Source organism: Diorhabda sublineata, chromosome 9 (assembly GCF_026230105.1).
Source record: "Diorhabda sublineata isolate icDioSubl1.1 chromosome 9, icDioSubl1.1, whole genome shotgun sequence".
Taxonomy (NCBI): Eukaryota; Metazoa; Arthropoda; class Insecta; order Coleoptera; family Chrysomelidae; genus Diorhabda; species Diorhabda sublineata.
The window spans coordinates 838,414-862,023 of NC_079482.1; the positions used below are offsets into that span (position 1 = coordinate 838,414).

The 23,610-nt window shown below is 30.0% G+C and overlaps 1 protein-coding gene across 2 annotated transcripts in view; it reads right to left on the minus strand.

Moving 5' to 3' along the window:
• LOC130448545 (lachesin) overlaps positions 1–23,610 on the minus strand; it is a 121,241-nt gene that overhangs the window by 24,533 nt on the left and 73,098 nt on the right. For both annotated transcript variants that reach the window (XM_056785958.1, XM_056785959.1), the window contains exon 3: positions 3,518–3,725. In XM_056785958.1, the coding sequence (XP_056641936.1) occupies positions 3,518–3,725 (208 nt within the window). The remainder of the gene's footprint in view (positions 1–3,517; positions 3,726–23,610) is intronic.

Sequence of the window (23,610 nt, forward strand, 5' to 3'; positions counted from 1 at the left end):
AAATTTCATGGTAATGATAACAAAATAAAGCTGACACGATATTAATGTATATTTAATAATTATTCATCATGAAAAACTGTAAAACCGACGAGTGGACTGTCTGGGAATCGTCGAGAAGTGCGAGTAATCAAAAGTGAGATATTGTACAAAAGGGGTCTTCTAGTAGTTCAGGGGGTGTTTTTAATAGTAGTATTGCTTGATTTAATTGCAATATCATTCCAATAAGTCTTTTTTTACATTTTTTGGGTTATGTGGATCTTAGAAGCTAAATTTCCAATCCTTTATGCCAAATTTCACTTCGCCATTGAGTGTTTTGAAGATACTGTATATCCATATTTGTGGATGAATCTTTTTTGGTAGTTAAATTTTCTTCCTTTCGTCTCCCTTTATTTGAAATAACTTCATATATCAGACGTATCAAAACCAAAATTTGATAAAATGATAAAAACGACATATTTCAGGAATGTTTATGTATTGTGCAATTTGGCAACGATGTAAGATTGTGTTAAGATAGCCGTCTGTGAATGCCGGCTACATAAGACCAGGCAAAACGGGAAATAACGCCCCAAATGTCTATTATCAGTACAAGAATATACATTTACGTCATCAGCGTATCAGATAATATCAAACGAGTAGGTATTTTCGCCAGAAATGGCGTCTGATAACAAATTTTTGTAAATCGTTTATAGAAATGATACTAGACATAACAAAAAATAAAATTTATGCTTCGATAAATTTATTATTAGCTTAACAATATTGACAAATTGCAGCCTCTCTATCAGAACTTCAAAATAATTGACATTGACATTGACAACAAGATGTCTACTAGATGTCAGTTCAGTCAACTACGAGGATTGCTATTCAAGTTTTAAGATATGGCAACACTGATGTAAAAAAGCGAACGGAACGCGTTCTGGACGGTTCCGAACGACCAAATACCGAAATGACATACATCCAATAAATTTGTTTTTATATCTGACTCTCATAGAGGGCGTTAGTTACACGATTCGTATCAAAATCACACCGACAATTTGTAGATTCACACGAAACCAATAATGCGCTTTTTGGGATTCAAATATATATTTTAGTTTAAACGTGATTGATTGGAATTGTCTGTAATGATTAGGAATAGATGATCCAAACGTGTCAAAATCTCTTATTTGAAAAGATATTTATGGAAAAATTCGATTATAGTATACAGGGTGTCCCGCGACGAGTTAAAACTATCTGTATATGGCAAAATACTATGTAACTTTGTTATTTTATATAAAACACCCTATATATTATTACGTTTTTGAAATCTACGTAAAATTTTAGTATACTTTTGTCTAAAAACTTTTTTCGAAAAATGCATACTTTTTGAGTTATTAATTTTTTTGTAAAAAATTTGACAGTTGCAGACCCTTAAAAATTATTTTTTTAAGAGAATACCCTTAAAGATATGAGAATGGTTTCTGTTCGGTTGCTTTTGGTAAAGCTAGACGTATTTGAATCTATGTTTAAAACTTTTTCGTTTTATACAGGGTGTGTATAAAAAGTGTTCAAAGTTTTACTTCATAAATATCAAATTTCTCTATTTTTTAAAATAGAACACCCTGTATATTAATACGTTTTTGAAATCTACGAAAATTTTAGTATATTTTTGCAAATAAAATTTTTTCGAAAAATGCATACTTTTTGAGTTATTGATTTTTTTGTAAAAAATTTGACAGTTGCAGACCCTTATAAATTATTTTTTTACGAGAATACCCTTAAAGATATGAGAATGGTTTCTGTTCGGTTGCTTTTGGTAAAGTCAGACGTATTTGAATCTATGTTTAAAACTTTTTCGTTTTATACAGGGTGTGTATAAGAAGTGTTCAAAGTTTTACTTCATAAATATCAAATTTCTCTATTTTTTTAAAATAGAACACCCTGTATATTAATACGTTTTTGAAATCTACGTAAAAGTTTAGTATATTTTTGCGAATAAAATTTTTTCGAAAAATGCATACTTTTTGAGTTATTAATTTTTTTGTAAAAAATTTGACAGTTGCAGACCCTTATAAATTATTTTTTTACGAGAATACCCTTAAAGATATGAGAATGGTTTCTGTTCGGTTGCTTTTGGTAAAGTCAGACGTATTTGAATCTATGTTTAAAACTTTTTCGTTCTATACAGGGTGTGTATAAAAAGTGTTCAAAGTTTTACTTCATAAATATCAAATTTCTCTATTTTTTTAAAATAGAACACCCTGTATATTAATACGTTTTTGAAATCTACGTAAAATTTTAGTATACTTTTGTCTAAAAACTTTTTTCGAAAAATGCATACTTTTTGAGTTATTAATTTTTTTGTAAAAAATTTGACAGTTGCAGACCCCTATAAATTATTTAATTACGAGAATACCCTTAAAGATATGAGAATGGTTTCTGTTCGGTTGCTTTTGGTAAAGACAGACGTATTTGAATCTATGTTGAAAACTTTTTTATTTTATACAGGGTGTGTATAAAAAGTGTTCAAAGTTTGACTTCGTAAATATCAAATTTCTTTACTTTTTTAAACAGAACCACCCGGTTTTTTCCATTCAGGGGTAAAAAATAAGGCAAATTCATTTATACTTTTCTATACTTAAACCTTAACATTATCCAGATATTAAATTTTTATTTTGAGTCGTTGATATATATGCAGTAAGAAATAAAAAAGTATTTTTCTTTATCTTGTCAAGGTCTGTAAAAAAAATCACATCAAATTGTATGTACTAATCCTATTCCAACTTTTAGTCGTTTCCGAGTTTACCTTATTTTTTTACCCCTGAATGCATTAAAGTAGAAAAAACCGGGTGGTTCATTTAAAAAAATTAAGAAATTTGATATTTATGAAGTTGAACTTCGAACACTTTTTATACATACCCTGTATAAAATAATAAATGTTTTAATATAAATTTAAATACATCTGACCTTGCTAAAAGTAACCGAATAGAAACAATTTTTATATTTTTAGCAGTACTCTCGTAAAAAAATAATTTTTAAGGGTCTGTAACGGTCAAATTTTTTACAAAAAATTTAATAACTCGAAAAGTATACATTTTTCGAGAAAAATTTTTGGACAAAAGTATACTAAAATTTTACGTAAATTTCAAAAATGTATTAATATACAGGGTGTTCTATTTAAAATAACAAAGTTATACAGTATTTTGCCATATACAGATAGTTTTAACTAGTAGTGGGACACCCTGTATAACGTGTCACTTATATAAGTAGATTTTGAAAAATTTTGCTTCGCTAATATTATATATACAATTTCGAAAGATAATTTCCACGTGTTTCTCAGGACAATTTGTATTATAAGTACTTTTTCATGAAGTTGTCCACCCGGTATATTTTTGATTGACAATAACACAAACAACGATACTAATTTTGAAAAAATGACAATTTTCTATGGCATATTCGATTTCCCAAACATATTCGTAGACAATTCTATTGCAATAAATGAAAATACTATTCTAGATACGGGGTTACCACGAAATGTACTCACCGACAACTGTTAAATATCCGATTTGACTTTTCATAGGATCAGTATTTATTTGACACATATACCATCCTTGGTCTGATTCTCTAACATCCTTGATATGCAAATGCCAAATATTTTTCTCGCTGTTCGAGACTCCGATACGATTATTTTTGGTAATAACGTGATTGTGAATTGTGAGAATAGTTTGAGTATCCACTTTTAACCAAGCCACCTGTAAAAAATACATAATATACCGAGTATGAACGTAAATTAGCATGTGTCAAACATGTAATGATTCATGTCAAGTAAACTAAATGTCTAATTACCGACAATTGTGTCTGATTTACCATATTAAATCATAAAACGTAAATGGACGAGTAAAATGTACTTGGCGTTTGGTTTAAACAGGGTACCAGACTTGTACTGAGCACTTTTTTTGTATACCCTTCGTTTTTATCTAGAAAACGAAATTTTGAAGCAAAAACCATGAAGAATCGTCTGGACTAGAGTCATAATCTCGAATTATGATTGTCTGCAATTGATATTGCAAGAAATATAACTGCTATTTGGTCTATATGTTGTGGTGAATGTTGAAGAACGTCAAACACTATTTTGTTACGATTAGAACCGAGTAAATTCCATAAATTTTGATTTTTCGTGGAGGCTTTTAACAAAGTAAATTTAACCAGACTAAGAGGCGTCAAAATCCTTAATCCAGTCCTGTAAATTAGGTTCGCGTATTTTATTGAAAACGAATATTAATTCATTTGATTTAATATGGAAAATACTACGGGAAAATAATGGATATTAAACCGACCACAGAGCGATATTCATAATTTTTGGTTAACAATATGTTTTTCTAATTTAATTTCGACCATGCAAACTTCACTTTATATAAACGTCCCGTGTCATATTAGTATGTAAAAATGGTCAAGTTTTAAACCGATTTCACAACGAATTAATAACGAGTTTAGTTAACAAGAATTTTTTACAACCGATAAGCCGATATTTGGCCTTGTTTAGTACAGTCAAATTGTCTCAAAATAATTTTTATACTACTTAGAAGATTTCTTAAAACTGAAGAAAAATTTACATCATGACAGATGAATCGATGAATACTCTACCAAAAAACTACAAATTTTTGTAATTTTGAAACTACTAATTTGAATTTTAAGCTGCAGTATGTCGTACTGAATGAGAAAAACAAACTTGTGGCATCCACAAATCAATTTTGTTTCGTCTAATTTGACTGGACTAAAAAGTAATATTTCATACAAACATCGAAGAATCAATTTATTCTATCACAGCGATTGAGATTATGGGTTTTTACCATTAAGATAAACTATCCTGGAAATTTTGGTACTAATTAGAGTTCAAATTTAGACCCCCCATGAAAGTGGTGTCACCATGGTCATCACGGATGATCCGGAGAGCCGCAGGTTCATGGAGGAGGATGAAATGTATTATGAGGATTTTATTAGTGGGATTGTGGTAAAATTAAGCACCAAAGTGTACTAATTCTAATATATTTCCGAACTTTCGATAACTTACGTATATATTAAAGTGTAATAATAATAAAAATTAATTTAATTTCTTATTTTTTTCACCTTTCGATATGATTACGTTTCTTAATCTTCCTGATTTTAGGTCACTTCTGATTTAAAATTAGACAGGTAAAAATATTGACGTTATTTTATCAAAATATATTCCATAAGACGCACCGAAATTCCCAATTAATTAATGTTAAAATATATTAGAAGTAGTACACTTTGGTGTTTAATTTTGCCACAGTCCCACTACGAAAACTACGATCACAGATGGGAATTTTGAAAATTTCATCTCCCACTATCACGAGAGAGCGTTGGGGGTGCGGTGGTTATTCGTCCATTGGTAAAAAGTGATCCGATTCCTCGGTCCACTCCACGCAACGAATCCCCCCTTTTTTTCGACGATTCCAATGCCTCGATCTTCCCCACTCTTCCCTTGATGATGGCTAAAAAAGTGGGCGCCGAAACGTCGAAAATTTTCAAAATTACGCGAACTCAGTGTTTATAAACGAAATTTTCTTGAGATTTTTCAATTTTTAGATTAATTTTTAATTATTTTCTACGCTCCTATTGATTTATCTGTTTTATTTTTTTGTATAGACAGTACCAGATGTCTCGAATTTGTTTCATGTCATAAACTTTGTCTATTAGGATTAAATCCTGGTTGTTTGGTGCTCACTAAGAAATTGTACAAACTGGAATGCAAAAAGTTTTTAGAGGTAAACGAATTGAAATTCCCGCCGATTGATCTCTGTCCGTTTCCGTTCGATGTGGAGAATACAACAAATAACAGTTAACACGTAACTGTTAAAATTCCCCATCTCTATTAAAATTATTAATAAACCTCCATTTTGTTGTTAGTAAAATGACGTGTGTATCAAGAGACTTTAGATGAAATTCATCATAATTACGTCGGTGTTTATTTGAAATCATTTTCACGAAATATAAATGATGATACGAGGGATTGAAATATAGGAATTACCTTTACAATAATGTTTGACAGCGACGTAATAAATTTATCTATCCCCGTCCAGTTTTCGTGATATATGAAACCGGTTCTCTACATTACCTATAAATCATGTTATAATCGTACAAGACAGGTGTAAATTGTTGATAATTCAATAAATGAGAGCATAATTATCACTTGAGGAAACTATTCATAAACATTAATCACCGAATTTTAGGTTAGAATCGAAATAGAACGCACATAAAAAGTGAATATATAAAAAGAGGTGTCCGTCAAGGCAGCAAATCATCTTCAATTTGTACTCAGAGCGCGTATATTTAGCGAAACCGATAAATTATACTGGTAAACGGATACAGCATCAGTTATGCAGATGATACTGTAAAAGTTATTGACAATATAGAAGATTTAGAAAGCCTGATGGGCACTCTCATTCGTCACAGTTAGTAATATGGTTTGAATATGAAATTCTTGGTACAACTATAAATTGGGAGTGGATTAACAACCAGTTAATGGAAAGACCTTTAACCAGATGAGTATCTTCTTCAAAAGTCATAATATCTTCTTTGAAACGAAAATAGGAATGCTTAGATGCTGCGTTTTCTGTGTATTGTTTTATCGAGTTGAGTCCTGGACCTTCGACGAAGATATGAGCAAAAATTTGACTCTATAAATCCTTGATCAAGAACCTTAGAATCTGGTTCGATAGAACCTGCTGCCAGATTTAAGATTGCAGTCTTCTTGGGTCTTCATTCCTTGTTTTTATGTTGTCTTTTTGTTTCCTCTATCTATTCCTCGTCCTTTCTTTACTAAACCTTCTCGTTCTTTCTTTTGATTTACAACCAACGATTTGCATTTCTTGATTTTAACGATATTTCATTGTCTTTATTCATTTATTCACTTCTTCTTCTATTTTTTCTCTATTTCCTCGTTTTACCCTCGAATCCATTCTAGTTTCCATACCATCTCATACCATTTTTATATCTATTGAGTCGATTGCAGTTTTCAAATCGATGATTCTATGTAATTCTTCCCCTGTTGTATTTTCCTTATCTTCGTCTTCATGATTCTTCCCATATATTTATAAAACAACTGAAGATAAGCATATAACTATGTAATTTTCGTACTTTAGATCTTCTTCTTAAGTGTAGTGGTATCAATTGATTTTATGGACGTAAATATCGAATTCCCCAACTAATATTAATCATGAAACTGGTCCCGTTCCAATATATTCTCGATACGAATACGCCTTGTATATAGAGACGATTTACAAGAAGATCTTTTTGTTTGTTTATGGAATTCTAGAGATTTACGAGAATCCGATACCTCTAGAATGTTAATTTCTTATATAAATTGGTTGTAGTTAACGAATTAATAGTAACAGAAGTATAAAAAAAGTTAATCAAACGATATTTTTGAATAAATTAGATGTTAAGTGTAGTGTTGGTGAATTGAAAATACACTAAAGTATGTGTTTTGAAATGACATATACTTCGAGATGAAAAACAATCAGATGCTATTGCGCCTTGTATATAGAGACGATTTCCAAGAAGATCTTTTTGTTTGTTTTCGACGTTCTAGAGATTTACGTGAATTCGATACATCTAGAATGTTATTTTCTTATATAAATAGGTTGTAGTTAACGAATTAATAATAACAGGAGAATAAAAAAAGATAATCAAACGATATTTTTGAATAAATTAGATGTTAAGTGTAGTGTTAGTAAATTAAAAATATACTAAAGTATATGTTCTGGAATGACATTTACTTCGAGATGAATCACAATCAGATGCGATTGCGTCTAGTATATAGAGACGATTTACAAGAAGATCTTTTTGTTTGTTTTCGACGTTCTAGAGATTTACGTGAATCCGATACATCTAGAATGTTATTTTCTTATATAAATTGGTTGTAGTTAACGGATTAATAGTAACAGGAGAATAAAAAAAAGTTAATCAAACGATATTTTTAAATAAATTAGATGTTAAGTGTAGTGTTAGTGAATTGAAAATATACTAAAGTATGTGCTCTGAAATGTCATTTAAGTCGAGATGAAAAACAATCAGATGCGATTGCGCCTTGTATATAGAGACGATTTCCAAGAAGATCTTTTTGTTTGTTTTCGACGTTCTAGAGATTTACGAAAATCCGATACATCCAGAATGTTAATTTCTTATATAAATTGGTTGTAGTTAACGGATTAATAGTAACAGGAGAATAAAAAAAGTTAATCAAACGATATTTTTGAATAAATTAGATGTTAAGTGTAGTGTTGGTGAATTGAAAATATACTAAAGTATGTGTTCTGGAATGACATATACTTCGAGATGAAAAACAATCAGATGTGATTACGCCTTGTATATGGAGACGATTTACAAGAAGATCGTTTTGTTTTTTTTTTTGGAATTCTAGAGATTTCGAGAATCCGATACATCTAGAATGTTAATTTCTTATATAAATTGGTTGTAATCAACGAATTAATAGTAACAGAAGTATGAAAAAAGTTAATCAAAACGATATTTTTGAATAAATTAGATGTTAAGTGTAGTGTTAGTAAATTAAAAATATACTAAAGTATATGTTCTGGAATGACATTTACTTCGAGATGAATCACAATCAGATGCGATTGCGTCTAGTATATAGAGACGATTTACAAGAAGATCTTTTTGTTTGTTTTCGACGTTCTAGAGATTTACGTGAATCCGATACATCTAGAATGTTATTTTCTTATATAAATTGGTTGTAGTTAACGAATTAATAGTAACAGGAGAATAAAAAAAAGTTAATCAAACGATATTTTTAAATAAATTAGATGTTAAGTGTAGTGTTAGTGAATTGAAAATATACTAAAGTATGTGCTCTGAAATGTCATTTAAGTCGAGATGAAAAACAATCAGATGCGATTGCGTCTTGTATATAGAGACGATTTACAAGAAGATCTTTTTGTTTGTTTTCGGCGTTCTAGAGATTTACGAGAATCCGATATATCTAGAATGTCAATTTCTTATATAAATTGGTTGTATTCAACGAATTAATAGTAACAGGAGAATAAAAACAGTTAATCAAACGATATTTTTGAATAAATTAGATGTTAAGTGTAGTGTTGGTGAATTGAAAATATACTAAAGTATGTGTTCTGGAATGACATATACTTCGAGATGAAAAACAATCAGATGTGATTACGCCTTGTATATGGAGACGATTTACAAGAAGATCGTTTTGTTTTTTTTTTTGGAATTCTAGAGATTTCGAGAATCCGATACATCTAGAATGTTAATTTCTTATATAAATTGGTTGTAATCAACGAATTAATAGTAACAGAAGTATGAAAAAAGTTAATCAAAACGATATTTTTGAATAAATTAGATGTTAAGTGTAGTGTTAGTAAATTAAAAATATACTAAAGTATATGTTCTGGAATGACATTTACTTCGAGATGAATCACAATCAGATGCGATTGCGTCTAGTATATAGAGACGATTTACAAGAAGATCTTTTTGTTTGTTTTCGACGTTCTAGAGATTTACGTGAATCCGATACATCTAGAATGTTATTTTCTTATATAAATTGGTTGTAGTTAACGGATTAATAGTAACAGGAGAATAAAAAAAGTTAATCAAACGATATTTTTGAATAAATTAGATGTTAAGTGTATTGTTGGTGAATTGAAAATATACTAAAGTATGTGTTCTGAAATGACATGTACTTCGCCTTGTATATAGAAACGATTTTCAAGAAGTTATTTTTATTTGTTTTCGACGTTTTAGAGATTTACGTGAATCCGATACATCTAGAATGTTAATTTCTTATATAAATTGGTTGTAATCAACGAATTAATAGTAACAGAAGTATGAAAAAAGTTAATCAAAACGATATTTTTGAATAAATTAGATGTTAAGTGTAGTGTTAGTAAATTAAAAATATACTAAAGTATATGTTCTGGAATGACATTTACTTCGAGATGAATCACAATCAGATGCGATTGCGTCTAGTATATAGAGACGATTTACAAGAAGATCTTTTTGTTTGTTTTCGACGTTCTAGAGATTTACGTGAATCCGATACATCTAGAATGTTATTTTCTTATATAAATTGGTTGTAGTTAACGGATTAATAGTAACAGGAGAATAAAAAAAGTTAATCAAACGATATTTTTGAATAAATTAGATGTTAAGTGTATTGTTGGTGAATTGAAAATATACTAAAGTATGTGTTCTGAAATGACATGTACTTCGCCTTGTATATAGAAACGATTTTCAAGAAGTTATTTTTATTTGTTTTCGACGTTTTAGAGATTTACGTGAATCCGATACATCTAGAATGTTAATTTCTTATATAAATTGGTTGTAATCAACGAATTAATAGTAACAGAAGTATGAAAAAAGTTAATCAAAACGATATTTTTGAATAAATTAGATGTTAAGTGTAGTGTTAGTAAATTAAAAATATACTAAAGTATATGTTCTGGAATGACATTTACTTCGAGATGAATCACAATCAGATGCGATTGCGTCTTGTATATAGAGACGATTTACAAGAAGATCTTTTTGTTTGTTTTCGACGTTCTAGAGATTTACGAAAATCCGATACATCTAGAATGTTAATTTCTTATATAAATTGGTTGTAGTTAACGAATTAATAGTAACAGGAGAATAAAAACAGTTAATCAAACGATATTTTTAAATAAATTAGATGTTAAGTGTAGTGTTAGTGAATTGAAAATATACTAAAGTATGTGCTCTGAAATGACATTTAATTCGAGTTGAAAAACAATCAGATGCGATTGCGCCTTGTATATAGAAACGATTTCTAAGATCTTTTTGTTTGTTTTCGGTGTTCTAGAGATTTACGTGAATCCGATACATCTAGAATGTTAATTTCTTATATAAATTGGTTGTAGTTAACGAATTAATAGTAACAGAAGAATAAAAAAAGTTAATCAAACGATATTTTTAAATAAATTAGATGTTAAGTGTAGTGTTAGTGAATTGAAAATATACTAAAGTATGTGCTCTGAAATGACATTTAATTCGAGTTGAAAAACAATCAGATGCGATTGCGCCTTGTATATAGAAACGATTTCTAAGATCTTTTTTTTTGTTTTCGGTGTTCTAGAGATTTACGAGAATCCGATACATATAGAATGTTAATTTCTTATATAAATTGGTTGTAGTTAACGAATTAATAGTAACAGAAGAATAAAAAAAGTTAATCAAACGATATTTTTGAATAAATTAGATGTTAAGTGTAGTGTTGGTGAATTGAAAATATACTAAAGTATGTGTTCTGGAATGACATTTACTTCGAGATGAAAAACAATCAGATGCGATTGCGCCTTGTATATAGCAACGATTTCCAAGAAGATCTTTTTGTTTGTTTTCGGCGTTCTAGAGATTTACGAGAATCCGATACATCTAGAATGTTAATTTCTTATATAAATTGGTTGTAGTTAACGAATTAATAGTAACAGGAGAATGAAAAAAGTTAATCAAAACGATATTTTTGAATAAATTAGATGTTAAGTGTAGTGTTAGTGAATTGAAAATATACTAAAGTATGTGTTCTGGAATGACATTTACTTCGAGATGAAAAACAATCAGATGCGATTGCGCCTTGTATATAGCAACGATTTCCAAGAAGATCTTTTTGTTTGTTTTCGGCGTTCTAGAGATTTACGAGAATCCGATACATATAGAATGTTAATTTCTTATATAAATTGGTTGTAGTTAACGAATTAATAGTAACAGAAGAATAAAAAAAGTTAATCAAACGATATTTTTGAATAAATTAGATGTTAAGTGTAGTGTTGGTGAATTGAAAATATACTAAAGTATGTGTTCTGGAATGACATTTACTTCGAGATGAAAAACAATCAGATGCGATTGCGCCTTGTATATAGCAACGATTTCCAAGAAGATCTTTTTGTTTGTTTTCGGCGTTCTAGAGATTTACGAGAATCCGATACATCTAGAATGTTAATTTCTTATATAAATTGGTTGTAGTTAACGAATTAATAGTAACAGGAGAATGAAAAAAGTTAATCAAAACGATATTTTTGAATAAATTAGATGTTAAGTGTAGTGTTAGTGAATTGAAAATATACTAAAGTATGTGTTCTGGAATGACATTTACTTCGAGATGAAAAACAATCAGATGCGATTGCGCCTTGTATATAGCAACGATTTCCAAGAAGATCTTTTTGTTTGTTTTCGGCGTTCTAGAGATTTACGAGAATCCGATACATCTAGAATGTTAATTTCTTATATAAATTGGTTGTAGTTAACGGATTAATAGTAACAGGAGAATAAAAAAAGTTAATCAAACGATATTTTTAAATAAATTAGATGTTAAGTGTAGTGTTGGTGAATTGAAAATATACTAAAGTATGTGTTCTGGAATGACATATACTTCGAGATGAAAAACAATCAGATGCGATTGCGCCTTGTATATAGGGACGATTTCCAAGAAGATCTTTTTGTTTGTTTTCGACGTTCTAGAGATTTACGTGAATCCGATACATCTAGAATGTTCTTTTCTTATATAAATTGGTTGTAGTTAACGAATTAATAGTAACAGAAGTATGAAAAAAGTTAATCAAAACGATATTTTTAAATAAATTACATGTTAAGTGTAGTGTTGGTGAATTGAAAATACACTAAAGTATGTGTTCTGGAATGACATATACTTCGAGATGAAAAACAATCAGATGCGATTGCGTCTTGTATATAGAGACGATTTCCAAGAAGATCTTTTTGTTTGTTTTCGACGTTCTAGAGATTTACGTGAATCCGATACATCTAGAATGTTAATTTCTTATATAAATTGGTTGTAGTTAACGAATTAATAGTAACAGAAGAATAAAAAAAGTTAATCAAACGATATTTTTAAATAAATTAGATGTTAAGTGTAGTGTTGGTGAATTGAAAATATACTAAAGTATGTGTTCTGGAATGACATATACTTCGAGATGAAAAACAATCAGATGCGATTGCGCCTTGTATATAGGGACGATTTCCAAGAAGATCTTTTTGTTTGTTTTCGACGTTCTAGAGATTTACGTGAATCCGATACATCTAGAATGTTCTTTTCTTATATAAATTGGTTGTAGTTAACGAATTAATAGTAACAGAAGTATGAAAAAAGTTAATCAAAACGATATTTTTAAATAAATTACATGTTAAGTGTAGTGTTGGTGAATTGAAAATACACTAAAGTATGTGTTCTGGAATGACATATACTTCGAGATGAAACACAATCAGATCCGAAATGAAAACAAATAATAACTAATCAATAGAACTGAGCTACACAACATGTTTGTTGTCCAGTTGTTTGATATAAATCCAAATATTGACGTTGTATTTTGGACGATTTAGAATTATACATCGAATACCGTGTGTTTTCCCATTCACTTAATTTATACTAGTTTTTTTTTTTGGAAATACAGAGTTAGGTCGTAAAGTTTCACCGACTAATGACGACGATGAATACACGCAATTCGATAATTCTGTATTCAACCAACACGAATTCGTTATAAAATTTTTTTGTTCATGTTTATTACGATTCTTTCGGAATCGTTTGAATGCTAGTGAATTTTCGATAATACTCGGTATCAAAAATGAAAACCGAGAAAATAAACTCGTCGGCATCGAACGTATTCGAATAAAAACCATATTTTGCACGTTACGTTTCAATACAAAGGAGATTTAGTGGAAAAAATGATTTTCATTCATTTCACTTAATTGTTGAAGAGAAATCTACTAGAAATGAAAACTCAAACACTTAACTGATTATTGACTAACTGACAACTTGAACAAAGCTACGAATTTGAAGAAGCTGCTTTTTGAAATCAGTCCAAGACACTTAAGGCTGTTCAACTCCCAATTGAACCACAGATTATTCCCTATGGAAGGCTACAACAATTTTACCCTCACCTGGTGAAAGTATTTGAACCAAATGAAGCAGACCTCACTATGGATTATAACGTGATTGATGACCCCAGTTCCAGAGAATGAAAAACTCATACCAGATCATCAATTTGGCTTTGGTGCAAAACGCTAGAACGCTAGAAAAGAAATCCTTCCGATCAGGAGCTTTCTCAGACAATAATCTAGGATTCTATAAGATCTGACACGAAGGTCTACTCTACAAGATAAAGAAACAACCACCACATCGATTTTTTTCCCTCCTAAAGTCGGTTAGGCTGTTCCCGATCAAGCAGCAAGATCAATATATTCCGTTACAGTTGGAGTACCGCAAGGAACCTATCCTCTACCTTCTGCATACCGCAGACTTTCTTTCCAGTAGGGATACCAAAGTTGCAGCTTTCGTAGATGATATTGCTTCACATCCAAACTTTAGAAAAGCATCTTAATATCTCCAGGATAATCTTAATCGAATGGAAATCTGGTTAAAAGAATAGACAGGTCAAAGCAAATGAAACCATGTAAGGTCCACTACGAAAAGAGAAGATTGTCCACCAGTTGCCAAAAGGAAGCAACTGGGACTTAAATTCCGCCAGATCTAATTGGTAGAATTAACCATTGAAACCAAGTTACTGGTATATAAGGCTATCCTAAAGCCAGTGTGGACGTATGGTGAAAGTTTTGGAAACGCTTCTGATACTTAACGAACAGGATTCAGAATAACAAAAATGATGTTGCTAAACGCACCTCTTCTTTTTTTGTATTGATTCCAATGGGGAATATTTTGAAAAACGATAAAACCATATCCAATTATGAATATTTGTCTATCACAGAACTTAAGTAACGACCCTCGTAGGAAGTTATTACAATGTTGTCAAACAGAGTTGCTATAATGAAACATACGGAGTTTACAGTGTTGTAAATCGTAGTTGTCTTTCCTCGGGCGATATTTTCTAAATAAGATATAAAATTTACTTTGTTGCCAAACGTAATTTTTCTCGGCGACTGAAAAAACGAAAATTCGTTACATACGAATATACTCGTATTACAGTGTTGCCAAATGCATATAGAAGCTGCGTAGTTGTCAAATATAACTTTGCTTCAAAATCTGAGAAAATTTGGATGAGTTACAATGTTGTCAAATGTTATTTTTGTTGGGAAACGTGAAGACGATCAAAACGAAGAACTTGGAAATTGCTAGGTTGCCTCAAGTATTTTTTTTTCGAAGACATGGGGAAATTTAAGATAAAAATTACTTAAGTGAGTTTATTTTCTATAACATAAATTAGACTTGCTGTCAAACGTCATTCCCAGTGTTTAAAAGATCGGAAAAATTACTATATTGGAATATAAGGAAATTACAGTGTTGTCAATTGTAGTTTTCTCTTATAATTTGTCTCCGTGTATTAAGTTAACAGAGAATTACGGAGATTACAGTGTTGTCACGTATAGTCATTCCTGAAATATAGGAATTGCTTTGTTGCCAAATTAAATTTACTCAACGGCTCATTAAAAATGAAACTTTGCTTTAAAGGAATGTTGTCAAAGATTATTTTTCAAGGTATCTGGGGAAAACAGGAAAAGGTTCTATTTATAAACGAAATTTACAGTTGTCAAACTTTATTTTTGTTCTCTATCTAGGGAATAATCAAAATAAAAAACCTGAGTTGAGTTATTAGACGTATTCCTAGATTACGTTGTTGCCAAACCTGATGTTTACACACCCCTCGGGAAAATCAGTTTGTTTTGGATTATATGAAGTGTACATTGTTGTCAAACGTTATTTATTTCCTAAATTCTGAGAAAAATGTGAGACGAAACAAAAATTATGAATTTGGTTTATAAGAATGTTCGGAGAAATAACACAGTTGTCAAATTTTGACGTGTCCTAGAAGATTATTTCTTTCTGATATATCAAAATTGCGCTGTTGTCAAGGATAATTTTTCAAGGCATCTGGGGAAAACAGAAAAAGGTTCTATTTATCAAAGAAATTTACAGTTGTCAAACTTTATTTTTGTTCTCTATCTAGGGAATAATCAAAATAAAAAACTTGAGTTGAGTTATTAGACGTATTCCCAGATTACGTTGTTGCCAAACCTGATGTTTACACACCCCTCGGGAAAATCAGTTTGTTATGGAATATATGAAGTGTACATTGTTGTCAAACGTTATTTATTTCCTAAATTCTGAGAAAAATGTGAGACGAACCAAAAATTATGAATTTGGTTTATAAGAATGTTCGGAGAAATAACACAGTTGTCAAATTTTGACGTGTCCTAGAAGATTATTTCTTTCTGAAATATCAAAATTGCGCTGTTGTCAAAGATTATTTTTCAAGGCATCTGGGGAAAACAGAAAAAGGTTCTATTTATCAAAGAAATTTACAGTTGTCAAACTTTATTTTTGTTCTCTATCTAGGGAATAATCAAAATAAAAAACCTGAGTTGAGTTATTAGACGTATTCCTAGATTACGTTGTTGCCAAACCTGATGTTTACACACCCCTCGGGAAAATCAGTTTGTTTTGGATTATATGAAGTGTACATTGTTGTCAAACGTTATTTATTTCCTAAATTCTGAGAAAAATGTGAGACGAACCAAAAATTATGAATTTGGTTTATAAGAATGTTCGGAGAAATAACACAGTTGTCAAATTTTGACGTATCCTAGAAGATTATTTCTTTCTGAAATATCAAAATTGCGCTGTTGTCAAGGATAATTTTTCAAGGCATCTGGGGAAAACAGAAAAAGGTTCTATTTATCAAAGAAATTTACAGTTGTCAAACTTTATTTTTGTTCTCTATCTAGGGAATAATCAAAATAAAAAACCTGAGTTGAGTTATTAGACGTATTCCTAGATTACGTTGTTGCCAAACCTGATGTTTACACACCCCTCGGGAAAATCAGTTTGTTTTGGATTATATGAAGTGTACATTGTTGTCAAACGTTATTTATTTCCTAAATTCTGAGAAAAATGTGAGACGAACCAAAAATTATGAATTTGGTTTATAAGAATGTTCGGAGAAATAACACAGTTGTCAAATTTTGACGTTTCCTAGAAGATTATTTCTTTCTGAAATATCAAAATTGCGCTGTTGTCAAGGATAATTTTTCAAGGCATCTGGGGAAAACAGAAAAAGGTTCTATTTATCAAAGAAATTTACAGTTGTCAAACTTTATTTTTGTTCTCTATCTAGGGAATAATCAAAATAAAAAACTTGTTGAGTTATTGGACGTATTCCCAGATTACGTTGTTGCCAAACCTGATGTTTACACACCCCTCGGGAAAATCAGTTTGTTATGGAATATATGAAGTGTACATTGTTGTCAAACGTTATTTATTTCCTAAATTCTGAGAAAAATGTGAGACGAAACAAAAATTATGAATTTGGTTTATAAGAATGTTCGGAGAAATAACACAGTTGTCAAATTTTGACGTGTCCTAGAAGATTATTTCTTTCTGATATATCAAAATTGCGCTGTTGTCAAGGATAATTTTTCAAGGCATCTGGGGAAAACAGAAAAAGGTTCTATTTATCAAAGAAATTTACAGTTGTCAAACTTTATTTTTGTTCTCTATCTAGGGAATAATCAAAATAAAAAACTTGAGTTGAGTTATTAGACGTATTCCCAGATTACGTTGTTGCCAAACCTGATGTTTACACACCCCTCGGGAAAATCAGTTTGTTATGGAATATATGAAGTGTACATTGTTGTCAAACGTTATTTATTTCCTAAATTCTGAGAAAAATGTGAGACGAACCAAAAATTATGAATTTGGTTTATAAGAATGTTCGGAGAAATAACACAGTTGTCAAATTTTGACGTGTCCTAGAAGATTATTTCTTTCTGAAATATCAAAATTGCGCTGTTGTCAAAGATTATTTTTCAAGGCATCTGGGGAAAACAGAAAAAGGTTCTATTTATCAAAGAAATTTACAGTTGTCAAACTTTATTTTTGTTCTCTATCTAGGGAATAATCAAAATAAAAAACTTGTTGAGTTATTGGACGTATTCCCAGATTACGTTGTTGCCAAACCTGATGTTTACACACCCCTCGGGAAAATCAGTTTGTTATGGAATATATGAAGTGTACATTGTTGTCAAACGTTATTTATTTCCTAAATTCTGAGAAAAATGTGAGACGAAACAAAAATTATGAATTTGGTTTATAAGAATGTTCGGAGAAATAACACAGTTGTCAAATTTTGACGTGTCCTAGAAGATTATTTCTTTCTGATATATCAAAATTGCGCTGTTGTCAAGGATAATTTTTCAAGGCATCTGGGGAAAACAGAAAAAGGTTCTATTTATCAAAGAAATTTACAGTTGTCAAACTTTATTTTTGTTCTCTATCTAGGGAATAATCAAAATAAAAAACTTGAGTTGAGTTATTAGACGTATTCCCAGATTACGTTGTTGCCAAACCTGATGTTTACACACCCCTCGGGAAAATCAGTTTGTTATGGAATATATGAAGTGTACATTGTTGTCAAACGTTATTTATTTCCTAAATTCTGAGAAAAATGTGAGACGAACCAAAAATTATGAATTTGGTTTATAAGAATGTTCGGAGAAATAACACAGTTGTCAAATTTTGACGTGTCCTAGAAGATTATTTCTTTCTGAAATATCAAAATTGCGCTGTTGTCAAAGATTATTTTTCAAGGCATCTGGGGAAAACAGAAAAAGGTTCTATTTATCAAAGAAATTTACAGTTGTCAAACTTTATTTTTGTTCTCTATCTAGGGAATAATCAAAATAAAAAACCTGAGTTGAGTTATTAGACGTATTCCTAGATTACGTTGTTGCCAAACCTGATGTTTACACACCCCTCGGGAAAATCAGTTTGTTTTGGATTATATGAAGTGTACATTGTTGTCAAACGTTATTTATTTCCTAAATTCTGAGAAAAATGTGAGACGAACCAAAAATTATGAATTTGGTTTATAAGAATGTTCGGAGAAATAACACAGTTGTCAAATTTTGACGTGTCCTAGAAGATTATTTCTTTCTGAAATATCAAAATTGCGCTGTTGTCAAAGATTATTTTTCAAGGCATCTGGGGAAAACAGAAAAAGGTTCTATTTATCAAAGAAATTTACAGTTGTCAAACTTTATTTTTGTTCTCTATCTAGGGAATAATCAAAATAAAAAACTTGTTGAGTTATTGGACGTATTCCCAGATTACGTTGTTGCCAAACCTGATGTTTACACACCCCTCGGGGAAATCAGTTTGTTATGGAATATATGAAGTGTACATTGTTGTCAAACGTTATTTATTTCCTAAATTCTGAGAAAAATGTGAGACGAAACAAAAATTATGAATTTGGTTTATAAGAATGTTCGGAGAAATAACACAGTTGTCAAATTTTGACGTGTCCTAGAAGATTATTTCTTTCTGAAATATCAAAATTTCGCTGTTGTCAAGGATAATTTTTCAAGGCATCTGGGGAAAACAGAAAAAGGTTCTATTTATCAAAGAAATTTACAGTTGTCAAACTTTATTTTTGTTCTCTATCTAGGGAATAATCAAAATAAAAAACTTGTTGAGTTATTGGACGTATTCCCAGATTACGTTGTTGCCAAACCTGATGTTTACACACCCCTCAGGAAAATCAGTTTGTTATGGAATATATGAAGTGTACATTGTTGTCAAACGTTATTTATTTCCTAAATTCTGAGAAAAATGTGAGACGAACCAAAAATTATGAATTTGGTTTATAAGAATGTTCGGAGAAATAACACAGTTGTCAAATTTTGACGTGTCCTAGAAGATTATTTCTTTCTGAAATATCAAAATTGCGCTGTTGTCAAAGATTATTTTTCAAGGCATCTGGGGAAAACAGAAAAAGGTTCTATTTATCAAAGAAATTTACAGTTGTCAAACTTTATTTTTGTTCTCTATCTAGGGAATAATCAAAATAAAAAACCTGAGTTGAGTTATTAGACGTATTCCTAGATTACGTTGTTGCCAAACCTGATGTTTACACACCCCTCGGGAAAATCAGTTTGTTTTGGATTATATGAAGTGTACATTGTTGTCAAACGTTATTTATTTCCTAAATTCTGAGAAAAATGTGAGACGAACCAAAAATTATGAATTTGGTTTATAAGAATGTTCGGAGAAATAACACAGTTGTCAAATTTTGACGTGTCCTAGAAGATTATTTCTTTCTGAAATATCAAAATTGCGCTGTTGTCAAAGATTATTTTTCAAGGCATCTGGGGAAAACAGAAAAAGGTTCTATTTATCAAAGAAATTTACAGTTGTCAAACTTTATTTTTGTTCTCTATCTAGGGAATAATCAAAATAAAAAACTTGTTGAGTTATTGGACGTATTCCCAGATTACGTTGTTGCCAAACCTGATGTTTACACACCCCTCGGGGAAATCAGTTTGTTATGGAATATATGAAGTGTACATTGTTGTCAAACGTTATTTATTTCCTAAATTCTGAGAAAAATGTGAGACGAAACAAAAATTATGAATTTGGTTTATAAGAATGTTCGGAGAAATAACACAGTTGTCAAATTTTGACGTGTCCTAGAAGATTATTTCTTTCTGAAATATCAAAATTTCGCTGTTGTCAAGGATAATTTTTCAAGGCATCTGGGGAAAACAGAAAAAGGTTCTATTTATCAAAGAAATTTACAGTTGTCAAACTTTATTTTTGTTCTCTATCTAGGGAATAATCAAAATAAAAAACTTGTTGAGTTATTGGACGTATTCCCAGATTACGTTGTTGCCAAACCTGATGTTTACACACCCCTCAGGAAAATCAGTTTGTTATGGAATATATGAAGTGTACATTGTTGTCAAACGTTATTTATTTCCTAAATTCTGAGGAAAATGTGACACGAAACAAAAAATTATGGCTTAGGTGTTGTAAAACATAGTTTTTTGATATTGCTCTGTTGTCAAATATTATTATTTTTCACGTATCTAGGGAAAAATCAAGATATTGAAATTGCTACGTTGTTTAATATAATTTATATTCTGAATTTGAAAAACGTCGCATAAATTTAGATTTTCTAAGCTTATAGATAGATTGCGTTGTTGCCAAATGTGTGGGGTTACTTCTAATCGCTATCTCTAACATATTATTCCGTATTAGTTTAATAACTTCTCAAATGATTATCGAAATGAATATATTTACACTGTTTCATCTTTAATTTATAATTATCGTTTGTTTTACTATATTTTATCAACAAAAAATTTATTAAAATTATTCTTTTGACAATGTTTAAGGTGCGTAAAACTCATATTTGAACCTAGCGAAGTGTAGACACACACATAATTTGAAAATCTCATGTTAGTTTTTAATTACGCCAAACAAATTACAGATTTAGTTCGCCTTTGAAGTTTTATATGAGTACCGGTGCTTTATTTCTTTCATTACTTCTAAAAAGACTCAGGTGTACATGATATAAATACGAGAAAGCCTACAACTCACTTCTACCTTATAATTATTCTAATTGCGAGCAAATGTTTTCGTATTCCCATTCGAAATAGTGAATTTAGAATCAGTACGTATCTAATTTATACAATTTATTCCCGTTCAAATACAGTAGCGTTTCTATTTTCGAAATTCGTTCCAATACTTGCAATTATCATTCGTATAAACTATTTGCGTTTTGAGATATGGCAACGCTGATGTAAATATGACATTGACATTGACATTGACATTGACATCTAAATATATAAATCATTTTTACCGACGGTTTTACCAACTTACTTTTATTGTTTTTAAACAATAGGGTTAAGAATTATTTCTACAGCCCTCGTATACTATATTTTGATGATACCTATTATTAATATGTCTTTAAATTTGAGAAAAATTGTTTCTTTATGTTATGAAATCGGTACGCGATGATATTTGGTTGTGTACAAACTTTTTCTTTTAACTGAACAGTTTGTCAATATGGCAACCCTGTTTTCTCTATCCAATTAAGTGCGAGATGCCATTTTTTTTAGTTAACTCACCATGGGTTATAGTGTAGTGACTATAAATCAGAAACAAAACGGACGAAAACATGTTTTTCCACTTCTTCGGTAGTAGAAGTCCTATTAAACTAGATTGATTCCATTTATTTACCAAAAAATCATTCAAATAATTTTTAAATTTCAATAAAAGTTGATTGTCATACAACAGACGATTCTAACTTGAATTATTCTCAATGTCAAATGGGTGTCCATACGAACTGTTTGTTTTAATTTAATTATTTGCAGTTTACTCTATGAAAAAATGGTTTTTACATTATTTTTCTCTTAAAAATATGATGTAATATTTAACTACTAAACCTAACCTAACTTAACACAACCTAACCTAAACATAACATAACCTAACCTAACCTAACCTAACCTAACCTAAGTTTTTTCATAAAATACATTTTATTACATGATTATTTAAAAAAGGGTAGGAGGGGGAGAGGGTGTTAGTTAAAACTTCAAACCAACTTCTTACATCGTCTTATTTTATCCCTTTTTATTTCTTTAATTAATTAATTTAACTATTACAATCGCTGAAAAATCATTACAATTGTTTGATCCTTTGAACCCAAAAAAGTACCTTAAGGGATGATTTCCGCGCCCTATATTATATATATTCTTGATCAGCGTAATTTTATTTATAACATACTAAAATTTTAACGAAATCGAAGGGTTTTAACCCAATTTAAATAATTACCAAAATTTACCATTTGTTATAAACAAAAAACGAATAGACAAAAAGGGAGTTTTCGTTTTTTAGCTATATTTCGAAAAATATGAAAGATAGATGGAATTTAAAAAAAGATGTTGAAAGAGGAGGAAATTTTAGTTAAAAAAAGTCCCGACTTCCGGAGTCGTAGCTCTAATATTTATAATTTTAATTTAACGTTGAAAATTGTAGTCGTCGTCGTCGAAGCATGCAAAAGAAAATAATTTTTTTATAACATTTAATGTTAATTTAGAGATCTGAATAAATTATAGTGTCATCTAGACACTTGAAGGAATGCGAAAAAATTATTAATTCGATTTTTGTTCGAGTTATTTAATTGTTAAATAATTAATTTTTCGTAAACTTGAGTTTTTCATAAAATCTCCTGTAAACATTTAAAAAATAGGTCAATAAATTTTTTTTCTTTTGTAATTTCTTTTTATATAAATATTGAACAAGATTCCGTTGTAAAAGTTTTTTCATTTGTTCATAATAATTTTTTAAATTCATCAAAAATGGAAAAATCCACCTAATATTATAAAAAAATTTATTTTCTTAATTTTTGTTGTTTTTATAAAGGTTTTTCCAATAAGAGGTGTTATTTTGAATAGCCCGCTATTTCCGTAAATGTCACTTTTGAAACTGTCATTTTTTGACATTTGACAAATAGAAATTACGCCATTAATGAAAATGCGTTCAACAACGCATTGAAATTATTAAAATTCGCTATAAAAATGGTGAAAGTTTGGCAGAGACGGTTCGTAAAACTAAAACGTTTTTGGGTCGACGTGAAGCACCTTCCAACCAACTTTTTAGAGAAACTTTATGTTTATACTTTTGTTCACACACACACTACGTAAAAAAACATAGAAATCGATTTTTTCGTACAAAAAAAACCATCATTTCGTGAGTTATATGACAAATGACACCTTCTGATTTGTTATTTTCAATTTTTGTTCACAAAAAGTTAGTTATCATGTTGT